The 25,678-nt window shown below is 46.5% G+C and overlaps 1 protein-coding gene across 4 annotated transcripts in view; it reads right to left on the bottom strand.

Annotated features, from left to right (window-relative positions):
• The window catches only part of Dpp6 (dipeptidyl peptidase like 6), an 880,940-nt gene that overhangs the window by 217,530 nt on the left and 637,732 nt on the right, over positions 1–25,678 (bottom strand). For all 4 annotated transcript variants that reach the window (XM_026789414.1, XM_013353878.2, XM_026789413.1 and 1 more), the window contains exon 5: positions 23,311–23,385. In XM_026789414.1, the coding sequence (XP_026645215.1) occupies positions 23,311–23,385 (75 nt within the window). The remainder of the gene's footprint in view (positions 1–23,310; positions 23,386–25,678) is intronic.

Raw genomic sequence — 25,678 nt, 5'->3', positions numbered from 1 at the left:
GTATGTATGCATCTATCTATCTATCTATCTATCTATCTATCTATCTATCTATCTATCTATCTATCTATCTATCTATCATCTTTTATCTATTAACTATCAATTAACAGATAGTTATCATCTATCATTTATTTATTATCTATTATTACAAAAATGTAATCTTCATTTGTGTCTGTATGTCTTTATGTGTACTATATGCATGCAGGTGCCTACAGGGGCCAGATAAGGGCACTGGATCCTCTAAAACTAGCATTAGGGATGATTGTAAGCCCTCATGTGGGTGCTGGGAACTGAACCCCGGTCTTTCACAAGAGCAGTAAGTGCTCATATCTGCTAAGCCATCTCTCCAGTCCCTCAGCACACCATCAAACTTCCCAGAGTGGCTTTTACCTTGTAACTTGGTTGTATATGAAAACCAAGCCCTGGGAGTTTGAACTGGTACTGTGAGACAACATTGGCCTCTAATTTGATCTCCGTTGTGGTAAACAAGCATTTCACTGTTTCAATAGTCACCTAGGCAGATGGCACTGACCAAAGCTGCTTTCCAGAGGTGAAATTCTGCCTCTCACACAGGAAGCTGTCAGCCCCTGGACCATGTGTGTGATTGTATGTGTGGAGGCAGCCAAAGTCTTGTGGTGAGCCTGGTCCATGACGACTCGTCTCAGACAAAGGGAGGGCTCCAAACACACACACAGACTTCCCTAAATATTTAATGGGCTAACAGTGGCGGAAACCTGGGATGTGGCATCACCACCGATCACCAGTCACCTCCAGAAGCCAGAGAAGACACTGAGACCCTCCCTATCCTGACTTCTGGCCTCCACGGCTATGAGGTGACAGCCTTTGACATCTCAGTCACTCAGTCTGTAGTGCTTTATTCTGATGACCTCAGCTAAGTGACTTCTGCTCAAACTGTGACTCACTGGGGCTTCGGCCACAGGACCACTGGCCACATAGTCATGCTTCTGCAGCCCTCCCCCAGTCTGTCCGCTTGTCTGTCTGTCTTTCTCATCCTCTCAGCCCTCTCCCTCTCTCACCCTACTCTCTGCTATGCCTCTTTCTCTCCTTCAGTCTCTGTCTCTGTGTCTTTGGTTCCTATATCTCTGTCTCCCTTCCCTCTCTCTGCCATTTTGTCCCCCTCTCTTATCCCTTTGCCTCAATCTCCCTCTTCTCTCTCCCCCCTTTGCCTCCATTTCTCTGTATCTCTGTCTCTGTGTGTCCCTCACCCTTTTCTGTCCCCATGTCTCTGTCTCCCTTTTCTTTATTCCTTCTGCAACCCTGCTTGCATCTTTCTTTTTTCTTTCTTTATTATCTTTGTGTCTTTGTCTCTGTCTATGTTTTTCTGTTTTCTCCTCCTCCTCATCTTCATCCTCCTCTTCCTCCTCCTTCTTCCCTCTCTCTCACCTTGGGCCACAGGCAGGGGCTGGTGATACCCAGTGGTGCTGGGTCAGTCTCTAATGATCCTGGAACAGGTTTTGGATAGTCTCCCTATAGTGACACTGGCCAAAGATTTATTCACGTGCTTTCTTCTACCTCATATTTCAAACATCCCAAGCTAAAAACAAATGGACCAATAAACGTAATCTCTGGTACTGTCAGGTATCAGTTTAAAGTCCTCGATCCCTATGGGTTTTAGTAATGTTCTGAACACCACAGGTATTTTAAAATTTATCAATGACAAGCTATAATATGAACATCAATGTAGCTGGTTGTTTTAACTCTTTTACCCTTTGTTTCTATTGGCGCCCACCACCCAGCTCCCAAATAACTACTCACAGAGACTTATTCTTTCTTATGAATGCCTGGCCTTAGCTTGTTTGGTTTCTAGCCAGCTTCTTTTAAATTAACTATCCCATCTACCTTTTACCTCTGGGCTTTTACGTTTCTCTACTTCTGTACACCTTTTCTTTACTTCTTACTCTGTGACTTGCCAGTTGTGTAGCTGTGTGGCTGGCCCATGATATCCTCCTTTCCTCCTCCTTTTCTTGTTTCTTGATCTTTCTTTCCAGATTTCTCCATTTATTCTCTCTGCCTGCCAGCCCCACCTATCTTTTCTTCTGCCTCGCTATTGGCTGTTCAGCTCTTTATTAGACCAATCAGGTGTTTTAGACAGGTAAAGTAACACAGCTTCACAGAGTAAACAAATGCAACATAATGCAGCATATCTCTGCATCATTAAACAAATGTTCCACAAATGTAACACATATTAAAAATAATATTCCACGATACATCAATAACACAGTTGTGGTTAAAAAGAACTCACAAAGTCAATCAAGGTGCAAATGCTATGTCTTTCATTTATATTGACCCTGATCTAGCTCTGGGGGCCCCTTCTGCACAGTCCACAGGGGCTCAAGCCTCTACACAGTGCCCATCAGAGACGAGGAAAAGTGACAGTCCTGCTCTGTTCTAGGTTAGAACTACCGTTCTACAAGGGGTCCACAGAGCCATTCAGCTCTATCAGTTGGAGCAGTAAGCTCCATACGGTAAGTTCAGTACTGACAGTTTATTGTACGATCAGAGCTTTAGTGAACAGATCCATCCATTATGCAACTAACGAGTCAATGAGTAGTCTCCAGAGTGTGTCCGCTATAAAAGCAGCCTGGCTTCCCCCTCTCGCTTCCCGCACGTCTCTCCAAGTGATGGGAGACACTGTCAAGAGCTCTGCTAGCAAGGAGCCTGACACTGGATGGAACGCTTTGACTCTGAACTAGAACCACAAGGCCTGCTGTACCACTTCTTAACTGTCTGTGTGCTGTGGTGTGACATGATTGTCAACAGAGAACAGAAACTGCCTATGAAGAGTGGACTGATCTCCACGCCTTCATCCATTCAGTCATTTACCCATTGTGCATGCATTCAGCTGTGCACACATTAGTTAATTCTTGCATGGCATGCATGTATATAGTTGCACATTCATTAACTCAGCCATACATACGTTCTTCAGTGTTTGTTAGCTGGCATATTCTCTATCTTCAAGGAGCATGAGTTTAGCATGGGACTTCATCCCATGATCTGTCATCTTTCTAGTGACAAGGACGCCATTAATGCACAAAATTCCAGAAGTTCTTGCCATCTGGAGCTGCATTTTCACATCTGGCAGCCTGGCTGTCCTATCTGGAACAGGATTCCTGCGACTCAACTTCCAGGCACAGATAAGACCTCCTTGTAAGAGTGGTGCTCAGAGGCAAAATGACATTTTTCTAAGTACAGGATCCTCTTTTTCCTCCTTATTTAGACACACTTTTGTGGCATGTGTCTGGGGTCCATAGAAGACACAGAACTTTAGTTTGCTTTGATTTTCTTAATGTGTACATGCTGAGAATCTGAATGAATAGTTTGTTAGGCTGATAACCACTGGACAACGACCTCAGCAAGTCCCATTCATAAGCTGTTCAGCATAGAGACAAAGAACCAGCTGAGCATTCAGGAAGATCTATCCTCTCTTTTCAGATATTTGTGCAAAAGAAAACCTGTGATCCTGGTCTGGGGAGATATTAGTAGTTCAGTCAGTAAAGGGCTTGCAACGCAAACATGAGGCTCCAAATTTAATCTCAACACCCACGTAAGAAGCCAGGTATGTTGGTACGCTGAGACAAGGGAGCCCTGAGATTTGGTCAGGCAGCCTAGCTGAATCTGTGAGCTGTGGGTTCTACTGAGAAACCCTACCTAGAAACAAATAGTGATTGGTGGCTGAGAAACGACATTCATGGTTGACTTCTGGCCTACATATAAACATGTTCATACATGTACATGAACACACATACATACATGGAGAGATAGAGACAGAGATAGAGAGGGGAGAGATAGAGAGAGAGAGAGAGACAAAGAGAGAGAGAGAGACAGAGAGAGACAGAGAGAGACAGAGAGAGAGACTATGAGTCTGTGATCCTGTGCAGGTAGCCTTCATGCACAGGATTTAACTAACAATGCAGTACACATCATTATCCAGCCAAGACCTGCTGTTCTGCTCTCATGCCAAGTAAATCAGAAACTAGCTGGCTTAGAGCCCTGGATCTAATGTTGCTGTAAACTACATCTGTACCCGTGCAAAGGCAGCATTGGCACAGGATGCAGATAGAACTGTGTGTCAGCAACACCTGTTAGGGGCCCTTACAGGGCCTCCTCCCATGCTGATACAACACCACATGATTAGCAAGGGTGCTGGGAAGCCTAACTGTACAGGTAGCTGCTTCTCCCTATTGCTCATCCCACCCCTAGACTGCTCCCTTGTGAGCTTTCACTCGCCTGCACACAGGTGGGCAGATATGTGCCATCCACATTTCAACACCCTGTGATCAGCCTGTCAGCAGGGGCTGGGTCAAGAAGGAGCTAGGTTGCTCCAGCCAGCTTGCAGGGAGGAGGGGTGTCACCCGTCCTGTGTTCATTTCCTATGCAGTGTTTGAGGCAATCTGGGAGCAGAGTGAGGAAGCATAAAAGCTGCTAGGGCAAGGCTGGGAGACTGTCCATACGTTTTAAAGATGAAGCACTCAAATATTCTGTTTGCTGGTTGAGCGAATTCACGGTATCGTCCACTGGTCGGCTTGCTCCTCTGATGTCAATACTCAGTTCAGGCTGAGCAAGACTGCTACTGTCTTTACTCTGAGGCCCATGTCTCCTTCTACTCCTTCAAAGTCTGTTTTCTTGTGACTTTCTGGAAAGGCCATCCCTGCCTCTGATGACCCCTTTGCTCTGTTGTTCCTGGTCCCATAGAGCACGTATCACTTCCAACATACCACAAACCACTCGCTTATAGTCTCTTCCATTTCAGGGCAGAGGCTTTGCTTGTTTTGTCTGTTGTGGTGTTCTCTGTGTCCACAGAGTTCTCAGCAGACACTGGGGACAAGTCACCTGTCACAAGATGCAGGAGTGTTGCCCGATAGGGGTCATTGGAGATGCAGTAGGCTGGTACTTCCACTTTTCACTGTAGTTGAAAAAAAAATCATTGTGTGTGTGTGTGTGTGTGTGTGTGTGTGTGTGTGTGTGTGTGTGTGTAGATTAGGGAACAACCTCAGGTGTCAATTCTACTTTCTACATTGTTTGAGGCAGTGTCTGTTGCTTGCTACTGTGAATGCTAGGGTACCTGGCTCAGGCTCATAATCTTCCAGGGGTTCTCCTGATTCCATCTTGTCATCATAAGGACCCTGGGATTACAGATGAATGATACCTCCTGCACTTTTATGTTAGTTCTGGAGATCTGAATTCAGGTCCTTGTGTTTGCCCAGTAAGTACTTCATACTTTACCTACAGACCCACAGACCCACCCCACTGTTACTTTTAGTGACATGCCTTAAACCATCTGTTTTCTTGACTTCTTCCACCCACCTTCCTCATGATGCCAATTGGGAATGTTCCCAGCCAGAAGAGGTGAGGTGAGTGTCATGGCACAGCACCACTAGTGGCCAGTCAGGGTGCCGATTCTGGCCTCCATTGCTTAGGGGTCCGCAGGGGTTTAGAAACAGACCACTAGGGCCTTACATCAGGCCCACAAGTCCTCTGCAGGTGGACCAAGGGGACAGAGGAGACTGTGAATGTTGTTCTGGGGGAGGTCTTACTTCTCTGCCCCAGCACTCCTGCAGTGTGCTGCCAGGCTGTGGTCTTATCTCTATGTCTGCGTGTTGAGACACAGTCTCTGTACGTTACGCAGGCTGGACTCAGATCCCTGATCCTTCTGCCTCAGCCTCTCAGGTACTATCAGCTGTGTCTATGGATCCAGCCTGAGATCTTACCATCTCATGAGAACCTCCCTTATACTGCAGAGAGCACAGGAGTCAGGGCACCCAAGCCCCCCTCCTGATCCCCCTCTAAGTCATCCTGTGACCCTACATAGGCGGGCCTAGAGCTCCTTAAATAGAGTTCTGTTTGGAATCTGTCCTTTGTAGGATGACCTTGTGCTCCTTCAAGACACAAAGCCAGAGCCTCCAGCTGGTGGAGGGCTTGGCAGCTGTGGCCTCCTCTGCTGACACGGGGCCAAGGCCTTTATATTTAGATGTGGAAATAATGACTCTACTGAGTCAGTGAAGCCTTCATCCTGACAGTTGCACTCCCAGCATGAAGCAGGACAGATGCCAGCATTCCCAGATCTGAGGACCTATGTGCCCTTTGTCCCTGTGCCTCCTTCATGACTTCTAGCAATATCTTTTTCTTTTCAGAAAGAAGCCACAGAGAAACAATGCCTGCTAGGGCCTCTCAGATCAGTCTCAAATCAGTACTATGGATATCACTGTCAGCATCATACTGAGCATCAGAATCGCTGCCATCATCCTTTTGGCTGATTGGCACCACTAGCATCATCATGACCACTAAAGACACCACTGCCGCCAGTCAGTCCCCACCAGTTGCCATGCTCAAGGTTGAATCACCACTTAGCTGGCTCTACAGTCTCCATCAATAGCTTCTTCTCTGTGCCCAAGATGTCCTATGATTCAGACCCAAATGGGTAGTGGAGGAAAACCCAGGGGAAGCTGATGCCATTCAGGTCCTACCCAGGGCCTCTCAACACTTCCCTGGTGCTCTCTGTGGCTTGGTCTGAGGTTTGCCAGCTTCAGCGGTCTCTAACCTTACTTCCAGTAGTAGATACAAAGATGTTTGAAGGCAAGCACTGCAACTACCTTTTCTTATTTTTGAATTAGTTTTTTAGACTTTTGTGTAATATATTCATATCATATTCATTCCCCTTCCTCTAACTCCTCTAAGAATCATCTCTCCTTCCCTCCCTATCTGACTTTCTTTCTTTTTTTCTTTCTTTCTTTTTTTCTTTCTTTCTTTCTTTCTTTCTTTCTTCCTTTCTTTCTTTCTTTCTTTCTTTCTTTCTTCCTTCCTTCCTTTCTTTTCTCCTTCCTTCCTTTCTTTCTTTCTTTCTTTCTTTCTTTCTTTCTTTCTTTCTTTCTTTCTTTCTTTCTTTCTTTCTTTTCAACCCACTGAGCCAATTTAGTGCTGCCCAAATACTCTTGGCTGTGTAGACTTCTTCCAATGCATGGCCAAACTCCCAGGGACCCCATTCCACAAGATGAAAACCCATATTTGTCATCAAACTCTAGACCAAGAACCTGTGGCTAGACAGACCATAGGTCCTAAGGGAGAACCTCCTGCTATTATTATAAGTGGACAACATATTAATCTGACTCCTAATGATTTGTCGTTATAATCATAGAGTAACACATCCCTCAACCTTCATCAGAGAAGCTTCTATTTGCAATTGATCGTGATTAACACAGGCCCACAACTCATCAAAGTACAGAGAGTAAGAGACTGCGGAATGTTCAACCCTTAATGAGACATCTATATCATGCCTCTCCTCCCAAGGCTCGGGGATCACTGTGGAAGAGAAAGTGGGAAGCTTGCAAGAGTCAGAGGCAGCAGATGGCTACAATGAAATCATGTTTTCCGGACACATCAGGAGAACTGTACAACTTTCATCCTTGGCTTTGCCTCCTGGTTGAAGCTTTAGTCCTGCTCCGGCATATCCCAGGACCCAGGACTACACTACCCAGGCTCTTCTCATTTGCCCATTCCTCATCTTCACTCAGCACTGCCGTTATCCTCCGAGACTGTTCTTGCCGGGGACAGTGTACGGTCAGTAAACACACACACAGAACAGATTAGTTTGTCTTGAATAGACGGTGCCTGTCTTATTAGTAAGGAAAGCCACACGGCCAACCTATGCCTTTCCGTTTCTAATGCCGGTGCAGTACGGAGACAGCTCTGTGCAGGATAAGCTCAAAGATGCAGGATTGAGAGGCTCCGAAGAGGCCATGATGGATAAGCTCCAGGAAAGCCAAGGAGGCAGTTTCTGGTTAATGTAAAGCGGACTTGAGTTTATATGTTAGATTTGCTTTGTCACTGGCCCACAGGTTCTCAGAGACGTCCACTCCACTGAGGGATACTGTGTTGGGTAATCTCACTTGTCAACTTGGCGAGACCTACTGTCACCTAAGTCACAGGCCCATGAGGGGTTGTTTTGATTAAGTTAGTTGAAGTGGGGAGACCTGTCCACTGTGTCCCCACTGTGAGTGGCACTGCTCCCTGGGCTGGGACCTCAGACTTTGTATGGAGCAGACAATGAGGTGAGGAGAAGCAGGCTTCCCCCTTTAACTCTTGACCACGGATGTCATGTAATCATCTGCCTCAGACTCCTGTTGCTGTGACCTCACTGCCATGACTGTAACCGTGAGCTGTGAATGAAAGTGGCCCTTTCCCCCTTAAGTTGTTCTTGCTAGGATTTTTTTCCAATTAGACACATTTATGTGTTTATTTTTTTAAATTTATTTTCGAGAATTTCATAGATGTGCACAATGGATTTCAGTCACCCCTGCCCCAGTGCCCTAACTCACTCTGCAGGTGTCCTTCTCCTTCCCAATTTTATATCTTCTTCTTCTTTTATCTTTTATATAGCTCATTGAGTCCAATTAGTGACACCTAAATGCCCATGGGTGTACGGCTGCACGGGAGAGCATGGGCAACCTCCTGGGGCCCACAGCCCTTAAGAAGAGAAACCAACTGCCACAGATACAGGATGCTTTGCCATACAAGGGACAATTCCAGATGCTGCTGTAGCAACACCTTCAGTGTTGTTTCATAATGTCTTATTTTAATGAGATCGTGATGGCAAAGGGCAAAAAGGCCTTATTTTCTTAGTCAGAAGAAGAACCTCCCTGACTCACTGGGCGCTGCCTCATTCACAGAATAAATTACCAACTAGAGGTCCTGTAAGAGTCCAGGACCATCAGACCAGATGGGGCAAGGTTTGCACACCAGAGGACAACACACTTAGCTGTGCACAGACGCCACAGCAAATTATGTCAACCACTTCTTCACACACGCCAGTCTGGAAACACGGAGCAGGGCACATCCTCAGCTGTGTAAAGAAAAGACCAGAGCCTAGCAAAGGAGCAGCCTTCAACCCTGTGGAGGGCACAGGGTAGCTGCAGAAAAGGGTGCAGTGGGTGTTGTAGTAGGGCTGTGCCACCTCTGGGCAACCACTGGCTACGGGATGGGTGATAGGGTGGGTAGTGCTACCACCTTCAACAGTACAGCTGTAGGACTGTGACAGGGGACTCTGCATACAGCAGAGGAGCAGGAGGAGGAAGAGTTTTAAAAAGTTAAAGAAGCACTTGGTAAAGTCAGAAGTGCGGCCTCAGGAGGGAAGGGCACTGGGGCCACCTCTCCGCAGAATAGAGTTATGGCAGCTCAGAGAATTTGCCCCAAGAAACATTGGCCAGACAGTGACATGGACATCTGCAACTGTCTCTGTGATCCCCAAATTCTTGTGACCCACAGAATATGATGAAATATGCACCATGTATGACCTTGCCCATGTTGTCATAACCGCCGTGAGTGTGTACGTACAGAGGCTCTGTTATGTCTAAAGAGCACTGCTTTCCTGCACTCAGTCACTGCTCTGGCTCTTTCGGCCTTTCTGTCCCCTCTTCTGCAGTGGTTCCCAAGCCTGGGGCGGGAAGTGAATGTGGTTAAAAACTCAGTGCACAAAATCCTTAAAGAACTAAGAAAAATGATTAATTATAAAAACAGGCATTTGGAAAAGTCTACCTTCTTGCGAGAAAAGGAAGGAGGGGAAAGTTTGTGCACACCTTCTTAGAGCACACTTGCTCATCAGCCCCACTGAAGAGCTGGAATGCTGGGTTTGGTGGGATCTATGGAAGGACACTGCTAACGCTGGTGAACCTGTACCACCCATCCCTGCCATGCCGCAACTTGGTGAAACAGCAAAATAAAAAGTAACCAACAAGCCTAGGACCTGCGGACTTAGGCAACTGCTAACACCAAGGCGTGGGCGGAGTGGCTCATGTAGGTAGGTTTCAGGGACCAGATGCTGTTTGGGTTAACAAATGGCTTGGCAAGAATGGAGTGATCCATTCCAGTTTAATGAGCCTTCTGCTTATTAATGGATGGAGCATCTATCGCCAGGGTATAGGGAGCTGTATGCATGCCATGATCATGCAGTAAATGCCAGGGGTGTTTTTGCCTCCAGACACAGAGGAAGGGATATAATTACCTTAAAACCACAGATTTTGATTTAATGAGACCCCGTCTTAGAAACACACAAATGATTAGTGCAGTGAGGCTCATAGAAATTTGGATTCCAGGGAGAAGCCAGGTCCTTTAATTTGCTGACAGTGGCGAAGTTCTGAGTATGGAGCAGACAGCTCAGTGAAACTTGTTGGATGAAGTCCTAGAATGCATCATGAGTCACAGGCCAAGGCAGGCAAGAAGAGTCTCAGTCATGAGAACCCAGGCTAAAGGGCTGGAAGAGACTTTAAATGTGAGAGCACCGAGGTGTCCACTCCATACAGAAGCTTGCCCCAGTGCCGTCCAAATAAAGGGATTAAAGTTAACTTGTCTCCTCATCAATATTTATATGGGTCCATCATGTGTATCTCTCAGAACAAGTCATTCTAGCCAATGAGGTTCTATCCATTTTTGATGGTTGGTGACACATCCGGGGTGCCTGGGTGGAGCAACATGAAGAGAAGATATTTCACCAGGGTTGGGGAGGGGAAGCCTCTTCAGTGGCACACGATGCCTGTGCACCTGTGAGGCCTGTGACGAGAGGTTCTCCAACCAGACGTCGCCCACAGCTGCTCTGCTATTATCTGGGTGAGTACACACACACAGACAATCTAAGCACTTAACGCCTTGTCCATGCTGAAGATGCAGGTACATGCTTGTTCCCTCAACAAGGCCTAGAACCTCAGGCCCTGCTCTTCTCTGTGTCTGAAAGAGATCCACCTGTGTGTGACAAGCCGCCAGTCTGTGCTGCACTTGTTGATGACCGACATAAACTTAAACATGGTAGCCAAAGGAGAGATGAGTCAGGCCATAGAAAAAAGCAGCCCCAAGAAAATGATGGGCCATAGACTTGACTCTGCCATTACTGAAACACATGGCTTTGAAGGCATCAGCTCCTATTTGCTGGCTGTGCTTCTTTCTTCCTGTGGGAACAGGGTCTTATTATGGAGCACTGGTTGACCTTGAAATCATGACCTTCCTGCTGAGAGCCAGGAGTACAGAGCTGTGCCACCATGCCAGCAATTAAACTTTCTAGGCTTCGCCTTCCTTGTCTGTAGAGGGGGAAATGGCTGAGTCATCTTAGAAAGGCCTTTAGCAGTTCCTTGAGGGAAGAGGAGGCTAGGGATTGGGAAATAAAGCCCAGCATGCTCTCTAGGGAGGTGTGCAAACTACGTAGGTCCCAATGTGGGCACATGGTGCTTTGAACCATTCCTAGGCAATGACAGAGGAGAGCTAGAAGTTTCCAAGGACTATAGATGGGATGGGAGAGATGTTTGCCCGCAGGGGCAGCCCAAGGAGGTTTCTACATTAACGAGGTATTTTCAGGACCCTGATTTGTGAGTGGTCTTGGTAGCAGAGTCTATACAGGTCTTAAAACTGACAGAACTACAGCAGACAAGAAACTTAGAAGAGGAGGGGAAAAAAAACTCAACTTGTACTACATGGTATAAAAATACATTTCTTAGTTGAAAGCAAGAAAGTTCCCAGCAGGTGGGTAGCACCATAACAATAGGCCAGCAGCAGTCATGTGTGCATCTGGTGCATTCTGAGCTGTCAAGATGAACTGGGAGGCAGGCTTCAATATTTGTCATGCTAAAGGCTTCTTCTTATGAATGGCAATGAGACACACTTCAGCCGAATAGATCTGTTGTCTGTGGCTTATCCAAAGCCAATCTTATTAAACATATTAAAACCCCAGAAGCTATAACTCTTTCCAGCCATGGCAGGCTTTCTGACAGCATGGGCCAACATTGCCTTCACAGGGTCTCTCCTGGCCTGGAAGGGGCCGTGAGCACTGACATGGGCAAGCCTACTGTGTAACTGTGTGTGTGTCCTACAGAAACAGCTGTGAACCAGTCAGAGCGAGGCACCTGCTGGTCTCTGACAAGGCCTTTGTGTTGTCATGCTCTTTTTTCGGAGTCAAACTGCCATTGTCCTCAGGAGACTCTTCTGAGAGTCCATCACAATTGGGCATGCGGACTCTAGATATGCCTCCTGTAAGGGGTGTGGATGGTCACTGGACCTTCACCTGGTTTCTGGCACCTCCTTCCAGCTATTTGTCTGAGACTCTGTTCTAATTGTGAGTGATCTCTGGAGTCTCAGGGAAAGACTGGCACACATAGGCAGGGAAGACTTGAGGAGGGGCGTTATCCATGTGGCTATAGGGAACAGTGCTCTGATGAGGAGACATGAAGAGGCTGGGGGAATCCTGAGACCGGTGACTGTGGGAGTCGTCAATGGGGGGGCAAACCCGGGAGTGGAGAGCAGCAGAGGACCGTGGGAGACCCATGGATAGTAGGGGGAACTGAGCAGAGGGATGGGTCACCTACCTGGCACACAGAATGGTCCCTGAAGACAATTTGGAGAACACAGGATGGTGTGTGTGGAGGAAGTATGATACAAAGCATCCATGGAGAGGTGACAGATAGGAATGAGACACACCAGACAGTGACAATAAAGAGAGATGGGGCATATATAAAAGACTGGAGAGTGGCAGGGATGTGCAGGCCAGGGCAGACACAGGCATGAACTCAGAGTCCTGGCAAATGGGTGTTTTCTACTGCATTGATATTACAGGCACGAAGGGTCTAATTTGAGATGAAGAGATGGGTTCAGTTTACAGCCACTGTATGCAGGGTCCATCCAGGCTGGAAGCGGGAAGTGGGAACCATGAATCTGGAGTCATGGCAAGAGAGCTGAACGGGGGTACAACCGGTTGGGTCACTGCCATCTGGATTATTGTGTCTTAAACTTTGGAGCACACACAATCAATGTCTGGCTCTCCTTCCTTCATGGTAGGGTTGGTCAGAGCCTACGAGTCGGCGTGTGGGAGAGTTCCTTCCAGGTGCCCCACGCAGGGACTGGAGCAGCAGATAAAGTGGCTCGAGGATAGTATGTATTTGTGAAGAGAAGCTGACCTCACATATATCTGTGAGGAAGACCCGCCAAGTCTCCAGACAGGATGGATTACTGGCTGACTAGGTGAAAGGGGCAACTGAAGACAGCTGAGCACGTAGCCCGGATGCCTAGGGGGAGGGGGAAGTGACCTCAGTTCTGTCCCATGAGGCCATGGGGTTTGCAGAGGGGAAGTCACAAATCTAGGGGCAAGGGGCAAGGACTTCTGCTGGTAGAATCACTGCACCCGTCTCTGGCGGGGAGGGGCGAGTGCAGAGATCAGCTAATTTAGCAAGGCAGGTCATGGCGCCCAGTGAGCTGACTCACAGAGTGTACCACAGTCTCCAACTGTACTGGAGACATCATCGGCCTCCTTAAGGATCAGCGTCTTCCTCTGTAAATGGGGACGAAAGGAGGAGCTGCCCTTGCTGTCAGGAGGCCAGGGACTCCGCACACAGTGGAGGGGAGGCAGAGATTGAGAGGAAGAGTTGTGTCTATATGCTTCTGTTCTCATGAAGGAGAGGAGGAGGAGAGACTGTGGGCAGAGGCAGAGCTCCTTGTCTTCACTCTGCTTCATGATAGAGAGATCTGAGCAAACTCGGATATCTGAGGAGGCAGTTGAGTGGGGAAGTAGATGGTAACAGGGCTGGGACACCTTGAAGTCCACACCATAGCCAGGGCATGGGCAGGAGGAGATGGGGAGGAATGGCATCTAGTTCTTTCTACTCCTCTTCCACGACACATTATCTGAGACCGACCAACCAGAGCTGGGTAGCTATCCGCTCCACTCATGAATTCCAGCACTGTCATATGCTCTATGGTTACAAAAGAAAAGGGGGGCATGGGAGAAGGAGGGGTGGTGGCACAGAGGGCAGGGTAAGTCATGTAGCACAAAAGCAGAAGAGAAGCCATCTGTGGAAAGAGTGGGGGTCGGTAGGAGGGGAAGGATGAGGATGGAGACTAGAGATAGATGTTTGCAAACACCATTCTGTAACCATCTGTTACTTTGAATGCTAACTTCAGTGCCAATAATAAAAAAAGTGGCTCTTCTTTTGATAATGGGTTATCTCTGGTAGCTGTCACGGCAGCCAGAAATCATGGAAAACGCCCAAAGTTGTGGGCAGTCAGGTGAGGTGCCAAGCACAGTTACAGCCATGTCCCAACATTGTTCTTGCTCCACTCATTCTATTCGTGTCGAAGAATGATGTTTTCAGTGTGTTTCCTTCACTACCCAGCAGACTGCTGGAGCATTAAATGCAGGACCAACTCCTCTGCATTTCCACCTTCTGTGAGACACTCTGTGCACCCAAGTACATGCTCGTGCGCCCGCGCGCGCGCGCGCGCGCGCACACACACACACACACACACACACACACACACACACCTGTAAGCAAAATCTTGTAGTCTTGTAAATAGGCACTGGAGAGCCTGTCAAATTATAGCCATCTAGTGGTGGCAGGGCATTGAGGGACCAAAGGTGACAGGCGATTTAGGGATTGCTCAGGCAATTCAACAATTACTTAACCATTTCTAGAGATTCAGAAACTGTAGCAATGGACTTGGTCCAAAATGCCACCACAGCAGCTGCAGCAGCAACCCCTCGAAGCTGTGCCAGTGTGCATTAGCATGCAGAGTCTGCCAGAGCATGGCCAAAGACCCCATTGCTCGCACGCAGGCTTTTGATGATAACAAAGCCCAGGAATAAAGGAAGTCGTAAGATAGAAACACTGCTGGAAGATGAAAACCTTTGACTCTATGAAGGACCAGAATCCAAGGCACTTGCCCTATGATGCCATGAGGGCCAGAACTTTAGAGAATTCAGCGTCCTTACTGGGAGCACAGCAAGGACTAAGTGGGAACTCAAGGTTTGGAAATTATGCCCTGCAAAGTCTGTCTGCTACTACTGAAGTCATCATGCTGGTGGCCCAGAAGAAAAGCAAGCACATGTAGAGTGTTTCTGGCTGTACACTATCCCCCGCGCTAGGTGGACGATCATGTCATATACCCGGCAAGGCCGCAGATGGCATCTTACTTAAACATTTTGTTAAATCATTTCTGAGACACAGTGGGGGCTGAATCACAAATGGAGCTATCCCTAACCCATCACGTTTACTAATCCTTACGGTTTTCAGGGGTATGAAAATCTCCAGTCACACAGTAGCGATAATGGTCCACAGTAAGTCTCCAAGTCCTAATTGTTTGTTCAGATGGCCAGGGGAGCTTGGTCCATATTAATCAGCTGCGAGGCTCTGCATATAATTGCTGTTAACCAGCTCTCCCTCAATCAAAGATAGCAGAATGGGAAATGAAGAACAAATCTTTTAGGAAGGATTTGAGTCCCCTCTTCCCCCCCTCCGCTACATTACAGGGATGGCCATTCACAGTAAAGACAATTAAGTGTGCTCTATCTAATATCTGGCCATGCCACTTAGCAAACCTGTGTCTCTCCTCATTTACATTTCATTTCCTTTATTACCAATTACACAAACTTCACTGGTCGTGTTAGATCATGCAGAGCCTCTCCCCAAGCTGGTGGTCTTTAAGAATTATTATTGTTACTACATTATCACAGCCGAGGCTCCTGAGGTGAGGCTGTCTCCAGTGCTGTCTCCCAGCTGGCTTCTGACAGGCATGGGAATGGTTGTATGCTCCCATCCTTCCCTGCCCCCACTTCCCAAACACCTGTGGCTTCTGTGGCCCTAGCTTCTCCCAGGAATGCTGATATTTACGTGTTCTACCTACACAGAAGCCTGGCCTCAGGAGGTCACCTTGTTCCTTTTAGGAGCCCTTTCTGATGTCATCTTCCATAATCGGACTGTCTCTAATTCTCTAGTTCCCCCCTTTTCCCAAAACAACATTGAGTGTATCCTACAGTAAAGGGCCACCCTTTACTTCCAGGACAGCTGGCTAACCCACACTGGCTCCTTGACCCTTCCCTTCATGGCCCATTTTTTTTTCGATTAACCTCATCTCAAGCTCTGTCTTTGATCAATGTACCACCCGTGCATTTATTTTCTGATAATAATTCTACCTTCTACCACTTTTGCTCAGGTTTCCCCATTTCGGATATCTGACCTACTGACAACCTTGTTTGTTGTCAACACAACTACTCACATGAGCTAAGAGATGGAACCAGGCTAGATGTTCATCAACAGACAGATGCAGAAACCTATTATATATATATATGCACAGTGCAACGGTGTTTAGCTATAAAGAAAGCCAAGGCATTTTCAGGAAAACGGATGGAGCTAGAGATTACTATATTAAATGCAATAAATCAGACTCTAAAAGACAAACACCACATGTTTACATGTTTTCTTTTGTTGTGACAGCCTCAATTTTACGTTTCACATCTATTCAGGGGAGTATAGGTCATGAAAGTAGAAAGGTGACCATGAAAGCAGAAAGGTGGTGGAGAGAGAAGAGGGTAATCGGACACATACTTTGTGACAGCAGAGGGAGGAATCTGGGGGCCAAGGGGACTAGCAAGAGTGAGGAAGGGCACAGATAGCAGGTGTGGGGAGGAGGATCAATAAGACCAAAATATGTATGTAAATGCCACAATGAAACTCATCACTTTTTATAAATTACAAAGCAAAGCTAAAGAGAAACAAAACACCCTTCCTCCGCCACCAAAAAAAAAAATGGCTCCTAAAGAAAGTTGGTTGGAAGGAGACACAGAAAGGGAAATGTGGGTGTGGGTGCAGATTCAGGGAGTCCTGTAGGCCACTCATCTTCTCTAGAGAAGAGGGAGTGTTACTGAAAGGCAGAATCCACTTCCACCACTGCAGGAGCTGCTGCGGCAATCAGGACTAGCTGAGCAGACTGAGCTCTTGCTGCAGCATGGACTTGGAGTCTGCATTTGAGGAACATTCAGGTGGGGACTTCCTACGAGTCCGTTGTCAGCATAGTGGGAAGAAAGGTGCATGCGGACCAGCTGCTTCTAGAGGAGGGCCTAGAAATTACTCTGCATACACTCTTTCTCTTTTGCACGCATGCACGCAGGTGTGTGTGTGTGCATGTGTGTACATGAGCAGTGTCCAAAGAGGCCAGGAGAGGGGGTCAGTGAGAGAGTTGAATCAGAGTCCCTGCAGCTGGAGCTACAGGTAATTGTGAGCTGCCTAATGTTGGTGCCGAGAACTGAATTTAGACCCTCAGAAAGAACAATATGCATCCTTAACCACTAGCCATCTCCCCAGTACTCATGTTCTTTAAAAATAGTAATGACTGTGTGTGTGTGTGTGTGTGTGTGCGTGTGTGTGTGTGTGTGTGTGACTCCACCGAAGATGTGCATGGAAGACCATGGAATCTGGATGGGATTCATCTCACCAAGTATGCCGAAGCAGGTCTATCCATGTTGGATGCTTTTCAGCTGTACATAAATATTATATTTCAAAGTCCCTCAGGTGGGAAAATAGGCTACATTAACTAACCAAGTGCAGGAAAAAGATTTTCCCTGAAGAGGAAATTTGTTTCAGTCCTGTAGAATACAGCTGGGCATCATCATATCTTTCTTCTGGACTAAGCAGATAACTATGTAAGGGGAGAAGCAAGCAGCTACACCTGTGTGCAACCTCTCTCCTATGATAGGGGCTATAGGATGTCCTTCTCCTCTGAGGAAGCTTATATGGCAGCATCACCCCTGAGAAGAAAACTGCACTCGGAACCTCACACGTCCCTGTCTCTCTTGAGTGAGAAGGTGTACAGGGCACCTCGCTCATCTGAAGACATTTCTCCCCTCTCAGGAGGAAGCTATACATAGCATACCATGTGCTCTGAGTAAAGAGCTGTAGATCGTACCTCACACTTCTCTGCCCTCTGAGGAGAAAGCTTACACAGCACCATCCCCACCCATTCTGAGGAGGAAGCGTGAAAGGCACCTCACAGCCTTCTCCCCTGAAGAAGCTGCACCGGACAACTCTGCCCTCTGAGGAGAATGTTTGCACAACACCATGTCTCATTTGAGGGGCAGCTGTGTTCTGAGGAAGAAGGTGAACAGGGCACCTCACATCTCTTCCCTGTGAGGAAGAAGTCAGTCCTCTTCCCTGAGGAAGAAGCTATATGGGAAACCTCTGTCCTGTGAGGAGGAAGCTTACATAGCACCTATCATCGCTGTGAGGAGGAAGACGCTTCCTCTCCTCAGGGGTGAGGAATGGCTTCTCTGTTCTGAGGCGGGAACTGTTCTGAGGAGGAAGTTGTTCTGAGAAGGGAGCTAACCAGAGCATCTCACACCATTCCCCGCCAAGACAGAAGCTGTTATGCTGAAGGATCGTTCAACTTTCGGATTCTTCACTGGCATCTGTTACCCAACTTTGAGAAAAAGCAAAAATGATCAAATGTCTGCTACTTGGCTATAAACCAACATAGGAAATATTTTAAGAGTTAGAAAATCAAGAAAAATGCTACTTTTTGTCTCCTGGGAGGGACAATTACCTGGGGCTACTCAAGTCTCACAGGTCCATTTCTGGCTTCAGTGCCAATGCCCACAGGGCATGTTGGGCACTGCCAAGAGATGCATGACTTGATAGTGACACTGGGTATGAGTCTCAAAGTCATCTCTACAAACAACCACCTGTCCAAAGAGTAACGAAGCACCCATTGCCGCCCCAGCTGGCTGGGGGTGCCATCAGTAAGTATGGGTATAAGATATGGGCTCATATTTTTCCTTTTTGAGTACATAACTTATAAAACCCTGTAAGAAAGGTACCAGCAAACGCAAGGAAATTTAACTATCTAAGTTTGTTGCTAAATTTTAGATTTGGCAGCAAAATTACCACACATAAAAAAACCAGTTTTTTTTTTTTTTTTAGCCTGGATTCTCAAGACAATCATAATGGTCATATAGTTCTGTGGGTCTATGTTGCAATTTTATTCTACTTATCTTGAGCACACAACACTGAGACAGCAAGACAGTGGAGCACTACCTATGAAGAACTGTGTTAGCATCCTCCGACATCATTTCTTAGGTCTGTGTGGAACCCAGGCAGTGAGGCTGTACCCATACGGCTTACATACTAATTTGGAGTTGCTATGCGCTCATCTCCCTTCTCCAATGAACCTCATTGCCACGCAAACACTTGAAAAAGAGTGAGGGGATCATCCCTCCCCACAGTACGGTACTTGCTCAAGACCCTGCTGAACTCACACCTCCTTGCTCCCTGACTTCTTGGGGTTTTGGGAGCCATGTGAGAAAGAGGGACAAAGCTACAAGGGGCAAGACCTGTAATAGCTTCAGAGACTCCTGGCTTTTCAGTCCACACTGTTTGTGATGGGCTGGACCCATATTCAGTTTCTAGCGAATGGTCTGTGGAAAGATGAGGGAGCCTCCACAACGGATCAGAAATACTGACAGGCACCCGCCCCACCAACACTCTTCTTGCTTGCTGCTCTGAAGAACAGGTCACTGCCTTTTAGAGGGTCTTTGAGGAGATGCTGAGGATATTCTCTGGCCCATGAGGGAGCCCTATCAATATCCGTGAGAAGGAATTAGGGATGGACCATTCCTCGCCACAGTCTCAAGATGTGACTGTAGTCCAGATGATGATGAAGATAGTAATGATGATGATGAAGATAGTAATGATGATGATGATGGCAGTTTTTGTGGCAGAGTCCTGATCTATAACTCATTATGCAACTCAGTATAGGCATGACAATGAAGTTTACAGGAGAAAGAGGATGTGTCTTGCTGTGTTTTCAGGATCAGTAAAATAAAGATGCTATGTAGATTCTCAGAACTATAGTATTGGACTCACAGCAGTCCTCCTGCCTCAGCGTCTCAAGTGCTGGGATTACAGGTCTGTGCCACCACACCTAAGCATGCTCATGACTCTTGACTTCAGACTGTTGCCTTAATAAGTCAACAGACCCAGCTAACCTGAGCCCTGATTTCTGACCCACAGAAACCATGAGATATGGATACTGCTTGTTTTAAGCCATGCGTGTTGATGTTACATGCATCGGTGACTGAGTGACTGGGCCTTTATTTAGATCGTCTTTTTGAACAAAATGCTATTTTTATTTGGGACTGGATGGTGTTAAAGGGCTTTAAAAACAGCCCCATCTCGATGTCATTTTTAAACATGGAAGTCAAATTATGTGCAAATATTCGGGGCTTTTTTAAAGAAAGTGTTATTCAAGGAGGAATCTTTTGCAGATAGATTTTCTCTTTTCTCTCACAAAGTGCATCTGTATTTTGAAATGATCTACGATACTGTGATTTAAGTTATTTTTTCTCTTCCACCGCAGAGCTTAGGAAAGGTGCCATGCTTGTCAGCCACTCTCTGCAGGAAGGAACAGGATTGCACTAATGAAGCAAGTTTGTTTCAAAGCATTTTTTTTTCTTATTGGGAGTTAGTATCACTTTTAAACTACAAATTAAAAACTACGATTCCCCTGACAACCAGCTTAGTTCTAGGAGAATTCTCCAGAAGCTGTGCCCTGAGAAATGACAGGAAGTTCTTTCTATCCCTGAAACAGAACTCATGTGACAAACATTAGCTATTTGAGGCAGGAATAATCTTTAGGGAAGAGGGGAGGTGGTGAAAATAGAAAATAGATACATTTGTGGCCATGAGGCTGGAACCACACACATAGGAACAGGATACTCCACATTCTAGGCACACTGCTTATGGACCCACAGATACTTTATGTCTAGAAAACAGGAAAAACAAGACTGAATTTATTTTCTCTCAAATCTATGTGATAACTAATACTTTTACAGGGAGGTGATCGTGGAGTCCCAACCTTAACCAAGAAGTTAAGTTAAGTTAATCAATTTGTGGTTGATGTTGAGAGAGGGAGGATTGGTTTCATCCAGTGGCCTGCGTGACACTGGGTGACTGGGTGGCCAACCACATTGGGGCAGGCCCCATGTTTGGGGGTAGATGGCTGAGGAAAAGTGTATTTTTTTGTTCTGAATTTTATTTCCTAAGAGAGAGGACATCTGAAGTTGGGTAGACAGGGTGGTGAGAGGAATCTGGGAAGAGTTGGGTAAGGGGAAAAATGCAATCAGAATATATTGCATGAAAAAAATTAATACAACACTATGTTAAAACTGAAAAACTGCCCCCTTGGGAAATGCTATGCACCCCCTGGGAATACCAAACTTTTACTCCACAGTGCAGTAAGGAAGAACTTAACTTTAATTACAGTTCTCAGATTCCTTTGCACATGAGTTCTTTTATATTGTTAGTGAATTAATCATTATATTATTAACCTAAGCCTCTTAATAATAATTACCCCACTTATTCCATAATTACAGGTCAAGATGTTCCCCATGAAAGCATCCACCCCCTTCTTTAGAAATGTTTACAATGATCATCTGGTCAGGAAGTCCTCCCTGATGGACAGGCAGGAATCCATGCACATCCCCTTTCATGGCTCCTCCTGAAGCAGAAGGGATTCTGGGAATCTGTCCTCATAATGGCGGCATGGTAGCCACTCACTACTGAATTAACAACTACTTCTGCTCAAGGTAGAAGTAAATATCTACTTTTAACCATGGGGTTTTCATATTTTGCTGGCTAGGTTTTCATTGTTAACTGGACACAGTTTAGAATCTCCTGGGGAAAGGGACAAATCCACTGAAGAGCCACCTCCTCTCTCCAAGTGGTTTGTGCAAGTTGGTGAGGAACAGTCTTACTGATAAGCGAGGCCTCAGCCCTAGCAAGTGGAGCTGGGCTGCATGAGGAAGCTGGCAGAGAGCAAGGTGGAAAGTGAGCCAATCCCTCTTCCTTTGTGTTTCTCACTCTGGGTTCCTGCCTTGAGGTTGGGCCCCAATTTCCCTTGATGATGGATTGTGACTGGGAAGAGTCAGCCAAAGTTAGTCCCCCAAGTTGCTTTTGCTCATGGCATTTATCACAAGAAGCAAATACTTTTTTTAAATATTTAAATGCTTTTATTGTTCTCTGAATCCTTTCAAAGTCCTGTATTTTCCTTTGGCTGAGAAAACAAAACAAACTTTTGTTTTGGGCCCTACTTTAAATTTCAATAAAAACAGCTGAGCGAGCAAGGGTCACATCAAGGGTCTCACTTCTAGCGAGTTCCCATGTGGCAGAGACTCTTGTTGGACAAATCATCTCTACCAAATGACTGTCAGTAGTGATGGGACTGTAGAGTGTCCTTTGAAAGGAGTCCTGGGGAAGAGGAGGAGTTGGCACAGGACATGGCACAGATACATGGAACCCAACACAAGAGCACACCTGCGCCAGTGAGTGCCTGACAGCGCCCTTCAGTACATTCTGAGGAACAAACACAGCTCTGCCTTGAAGGTTTCTGGAGGTAGGACACGCTGGATCCCGCTGTTGGCTGGTTTAGCGATTAAAAGATTCAAGAGAACCTGAACTTCAGGCTGGCGCAGTGAATCCAGAGTGCTGCAGGTACCTTTTGCATCCACTCCATTTCTGGCAGTTTCTGAGAGAGCTGTGCTGTGTGGACACCACGCTCGGTCACGCAAAGCTCAAGGCAGCCCTTGACAGCCGGGCACAGCAAAAGAGACAGTGGCAAGGCGAAAGCTCTCCTTTGAGAATCCAGACTCACCGATCAAATGGACCCAGACGCCCAACTGTCCCAAGAATTTAGAGATTCTTAATTTTTTGAATGTCTCTTGGATAACAGACATTCAAAAAATTAAGATAGATTTTCAATGATCTACATTTATTAGAATAAAGTTGAAATATCCACAAATAACCTGGTTGCCAAACTTTTAGAAAATTTTAGAATTGTATTACTGCTTCACAGTCACCAATTTCCCAGCATTTGTCACAGGATAGAAACCAGTACCTCTCCCACACAAGGCTCACCACAGAGCCTCTCTGACATTAGGCACCTCTCAGGGGCTCTTACCCCATGGGAGGGTCAAGAAACACTAACAAGATGATCTCAGGAGAACTGGAAGGAGCTAAGAACGAGAAAGAGCCAGGCAGGGAATGGATGTTTAGGCAGCTGCTCAAACCCAGGGTGAGACTTTTAGCAAATTTCAACAAGATTTTAGGGCGTGGGAGACTCATACAGCACCAACAAGCCAGAAAACACATACGGGAAAGTGACTTAACTTTCACCAGGACTCTGGCAAGGCCAGGGAGTGCAGGTAGAATCCACTGGGGACTGCCTTTTGTTTCAGGTCCAAAATTGATCATCTCATTGGGAACTGGGGAAGTACAAGGGGTATCTCCTCGGAATATTTCTCAAAAGGAGTCATCGTTCCTGCCAAGAAAGTTCTTATGTCTCTCCTCTCTCCCATGTGGTGGTATGACACAGGAAAGAGGCTACCCCAGGTATGCAAACTGTTTCAGGGTTGGAGATCATGAGGAAGGTGCATTCAGGAAGCACTCTCAGAAGGTAGCAGAACAGAAAAGAATTCCTCTATCTAAGGGGAAGAGGCAAACTCACCGGTTCCACGTTATAGGCAAACAGCGCATACTCTCTATCCGGAGATATTTCGTATCTGACGGCTCTTAAGAATTCCTAAAGGAAAAAAAGAAAAGAAAACAGAATTTACAGGTGTTGCCTGTAACAAATCTGAATCTTTTCGCAACACTGGAGCCATCCTCAAAATCCTCTACTGAGATAAGTTGAGCAGGGAACCAGCAGAATTAAGTATGGTTATATCTTTTCTCAGTTAGCCAATCAAAACACAGCTAATCAATGCTTTCAAAAATTCTATTTGTGCTTTATTTCAAGTTTCAAAAAGAAAACGGTCTTTATTGTGTCTGTTGGAGCAAATCGATGGACGCGAACATAAAAACAGGCATCATTTTCCTGTAAGACCCCCAGTTTCTCGATGCTCAGTTATCATCTTTTTCTTTCATTCTTACATTTAGACTCATATACTAAGTAGAGTTGCTACTAAAACAGAAGCAGATTCTGCACACTGTTACATAACTTGTCTCCAGCATTGTGGGATTCCCCCTGTGGGACTCCCTGGGAGTCAGCACACAGAGGGCATGCTTGCTTTTCCACCAGATTCCTTCGTATCCAGCCTTCACTGTGAGTATGTGCATCACCAACCATGAGGTTCCTCGGACCTACCCTGCCCTCTGCCCTGACACACACTCCTGTTCTGACCCCAGCCCACCCCCTAGGGCCCTCATCATCGGTCTGGTGTCTGTCACTCCACAGTGCTGCAGTGACCACTTGGAGAGTGAGCCACGCCATTAGAAGTGACAATGCCTTGTGCCTCAGCTTCTTCTCGTGCAATGAAACCTTAAAAAAATGATTGCAAAGAGTTGGTTTGTTGGAATTATTGCTCTTTGTGCTAACTGTATCACCTTCACATGCCTTCATTCATGCAGTCTTCACTATAGGCAGGGTGGTTCTCAGTGGCTGCATTCCCAAAGTCACCATGAACACTAAACCAGTACACACTGGATCCTCATACCCAGGGGAACCCAGGACTTTGCTCCTCATGCCTTTGTCTCCACATTTTTAAAATGCATTTTTGTTTAAAGATACCTTATCAGTTAGACATGGCTGAACCATTAGCTTTGAACTCCTAGCCAGAAGCACTGTAACAGCCACAGAAAGCTGAGCCTGTACCCACAATGTCTCTACTGGGTGCACACACTACAACCTTCTGGTTCTCAGGAGCACTAGGCCTGGGAACCCCTGTAAGCACGGGATCACCCACAGATAAACATGTGGCAAACACATGCTCTGCAGTCCACAGGAGAAAAGCAACTGTTCAGTGTGAGAGCTGAGCAAGAAAGCAGAATGTTCTGTGCTCTGTCTCAGCTGACACTGCAAACGCAGGACAGACGCAGGATGGCTCGACTGTGCTCCTGCCATGGTGGAGATGATGCCAGTGTGCTCAGAGTGTGATTGCCCTGTGGGGGGCAGTAAGCTTTACCACATGGGGAATCGCAGATCTAGAAACTGTGAACAGGAGAACAATTGCACAGCTGCTGGAGCAGCTAGGACCACAGCACCACACCAAAGACTCTGCCCACATGTCTCTATGGATGTGGGCATGGATCTATTTTTATAGGTTAGGCATTTAAGGGCTAGAATGACGATGAAGGGTGGCTTTAAAACAAGTTCAACAGATTTTGATAAATCACCTCCCACAAATGGCATATATATCCACTGTGGATATATGGATACACAGTCCTGCCCTCCTCTGAAGTAATTTCTAAAGTGATCTTCCCTCAGTTTTGACGACTGGAGGTGTAAGTTGGGGTTTCTGTGGTAGTTTATCTCCTAGGCACATTGATTCTTTGCTACCTGTGACACAGGTAACGTTAGCCTTATTCTCACAATACTGACCAGACAAATATGCGTTAAGGTTCCCATGCTCTCTCCTGAACTCTTGCATCCTACCCCTAAATTCCTGCATCCCACTCCCACTATTTAGCCCAAATCACTCTTCTCCAGGTGCCCTGGTGTTGTCTTGGTAAATACCATAGTTCAACTGTTACCATATTAGACAATGTATCCCTTCCTTCTCTCCACAATACTGTCTGCCCTTGGCTTCCAGCACACATATGTGCACATGTGTGCACAACCACACACACAGACACACACACATGCACGTATGCACTCACAGACACACACACATGCACGTATGCACTCACAGACACACATGCACTCACAGACACACATGCACGCATTCACCCACAGACACACATGCACGTATGCACCCACAGACACACATGCACTCACACACACATGCACGCATGCACCCACAGACACACATGCACTCACAGACACACATGCACTCACAGACACACATGCACGCATGCACTCACAGACACACATGCAC

The sequence above is a fragment of the Microtus ochrogaster genome, unplaced genomic scaffold (genome assembly GCF_000317375.1).
Source record: "Microtus ochrogaster isolate Prairie Vole_2 unplaced genomic scaffold, MicOch1.0 UNK18, whole genome shotgun sequence".
Taxonomy (NCBI): domain Eukaryota; kingdom Metazoa; phylum Chordata; class Mammalia; order Rodentia; family Cricetidae; genus Microtus; species Microtus ochrogaster.
This window is presented reverse-complemented; position numbering and strand designations above follow the sequence as displayed.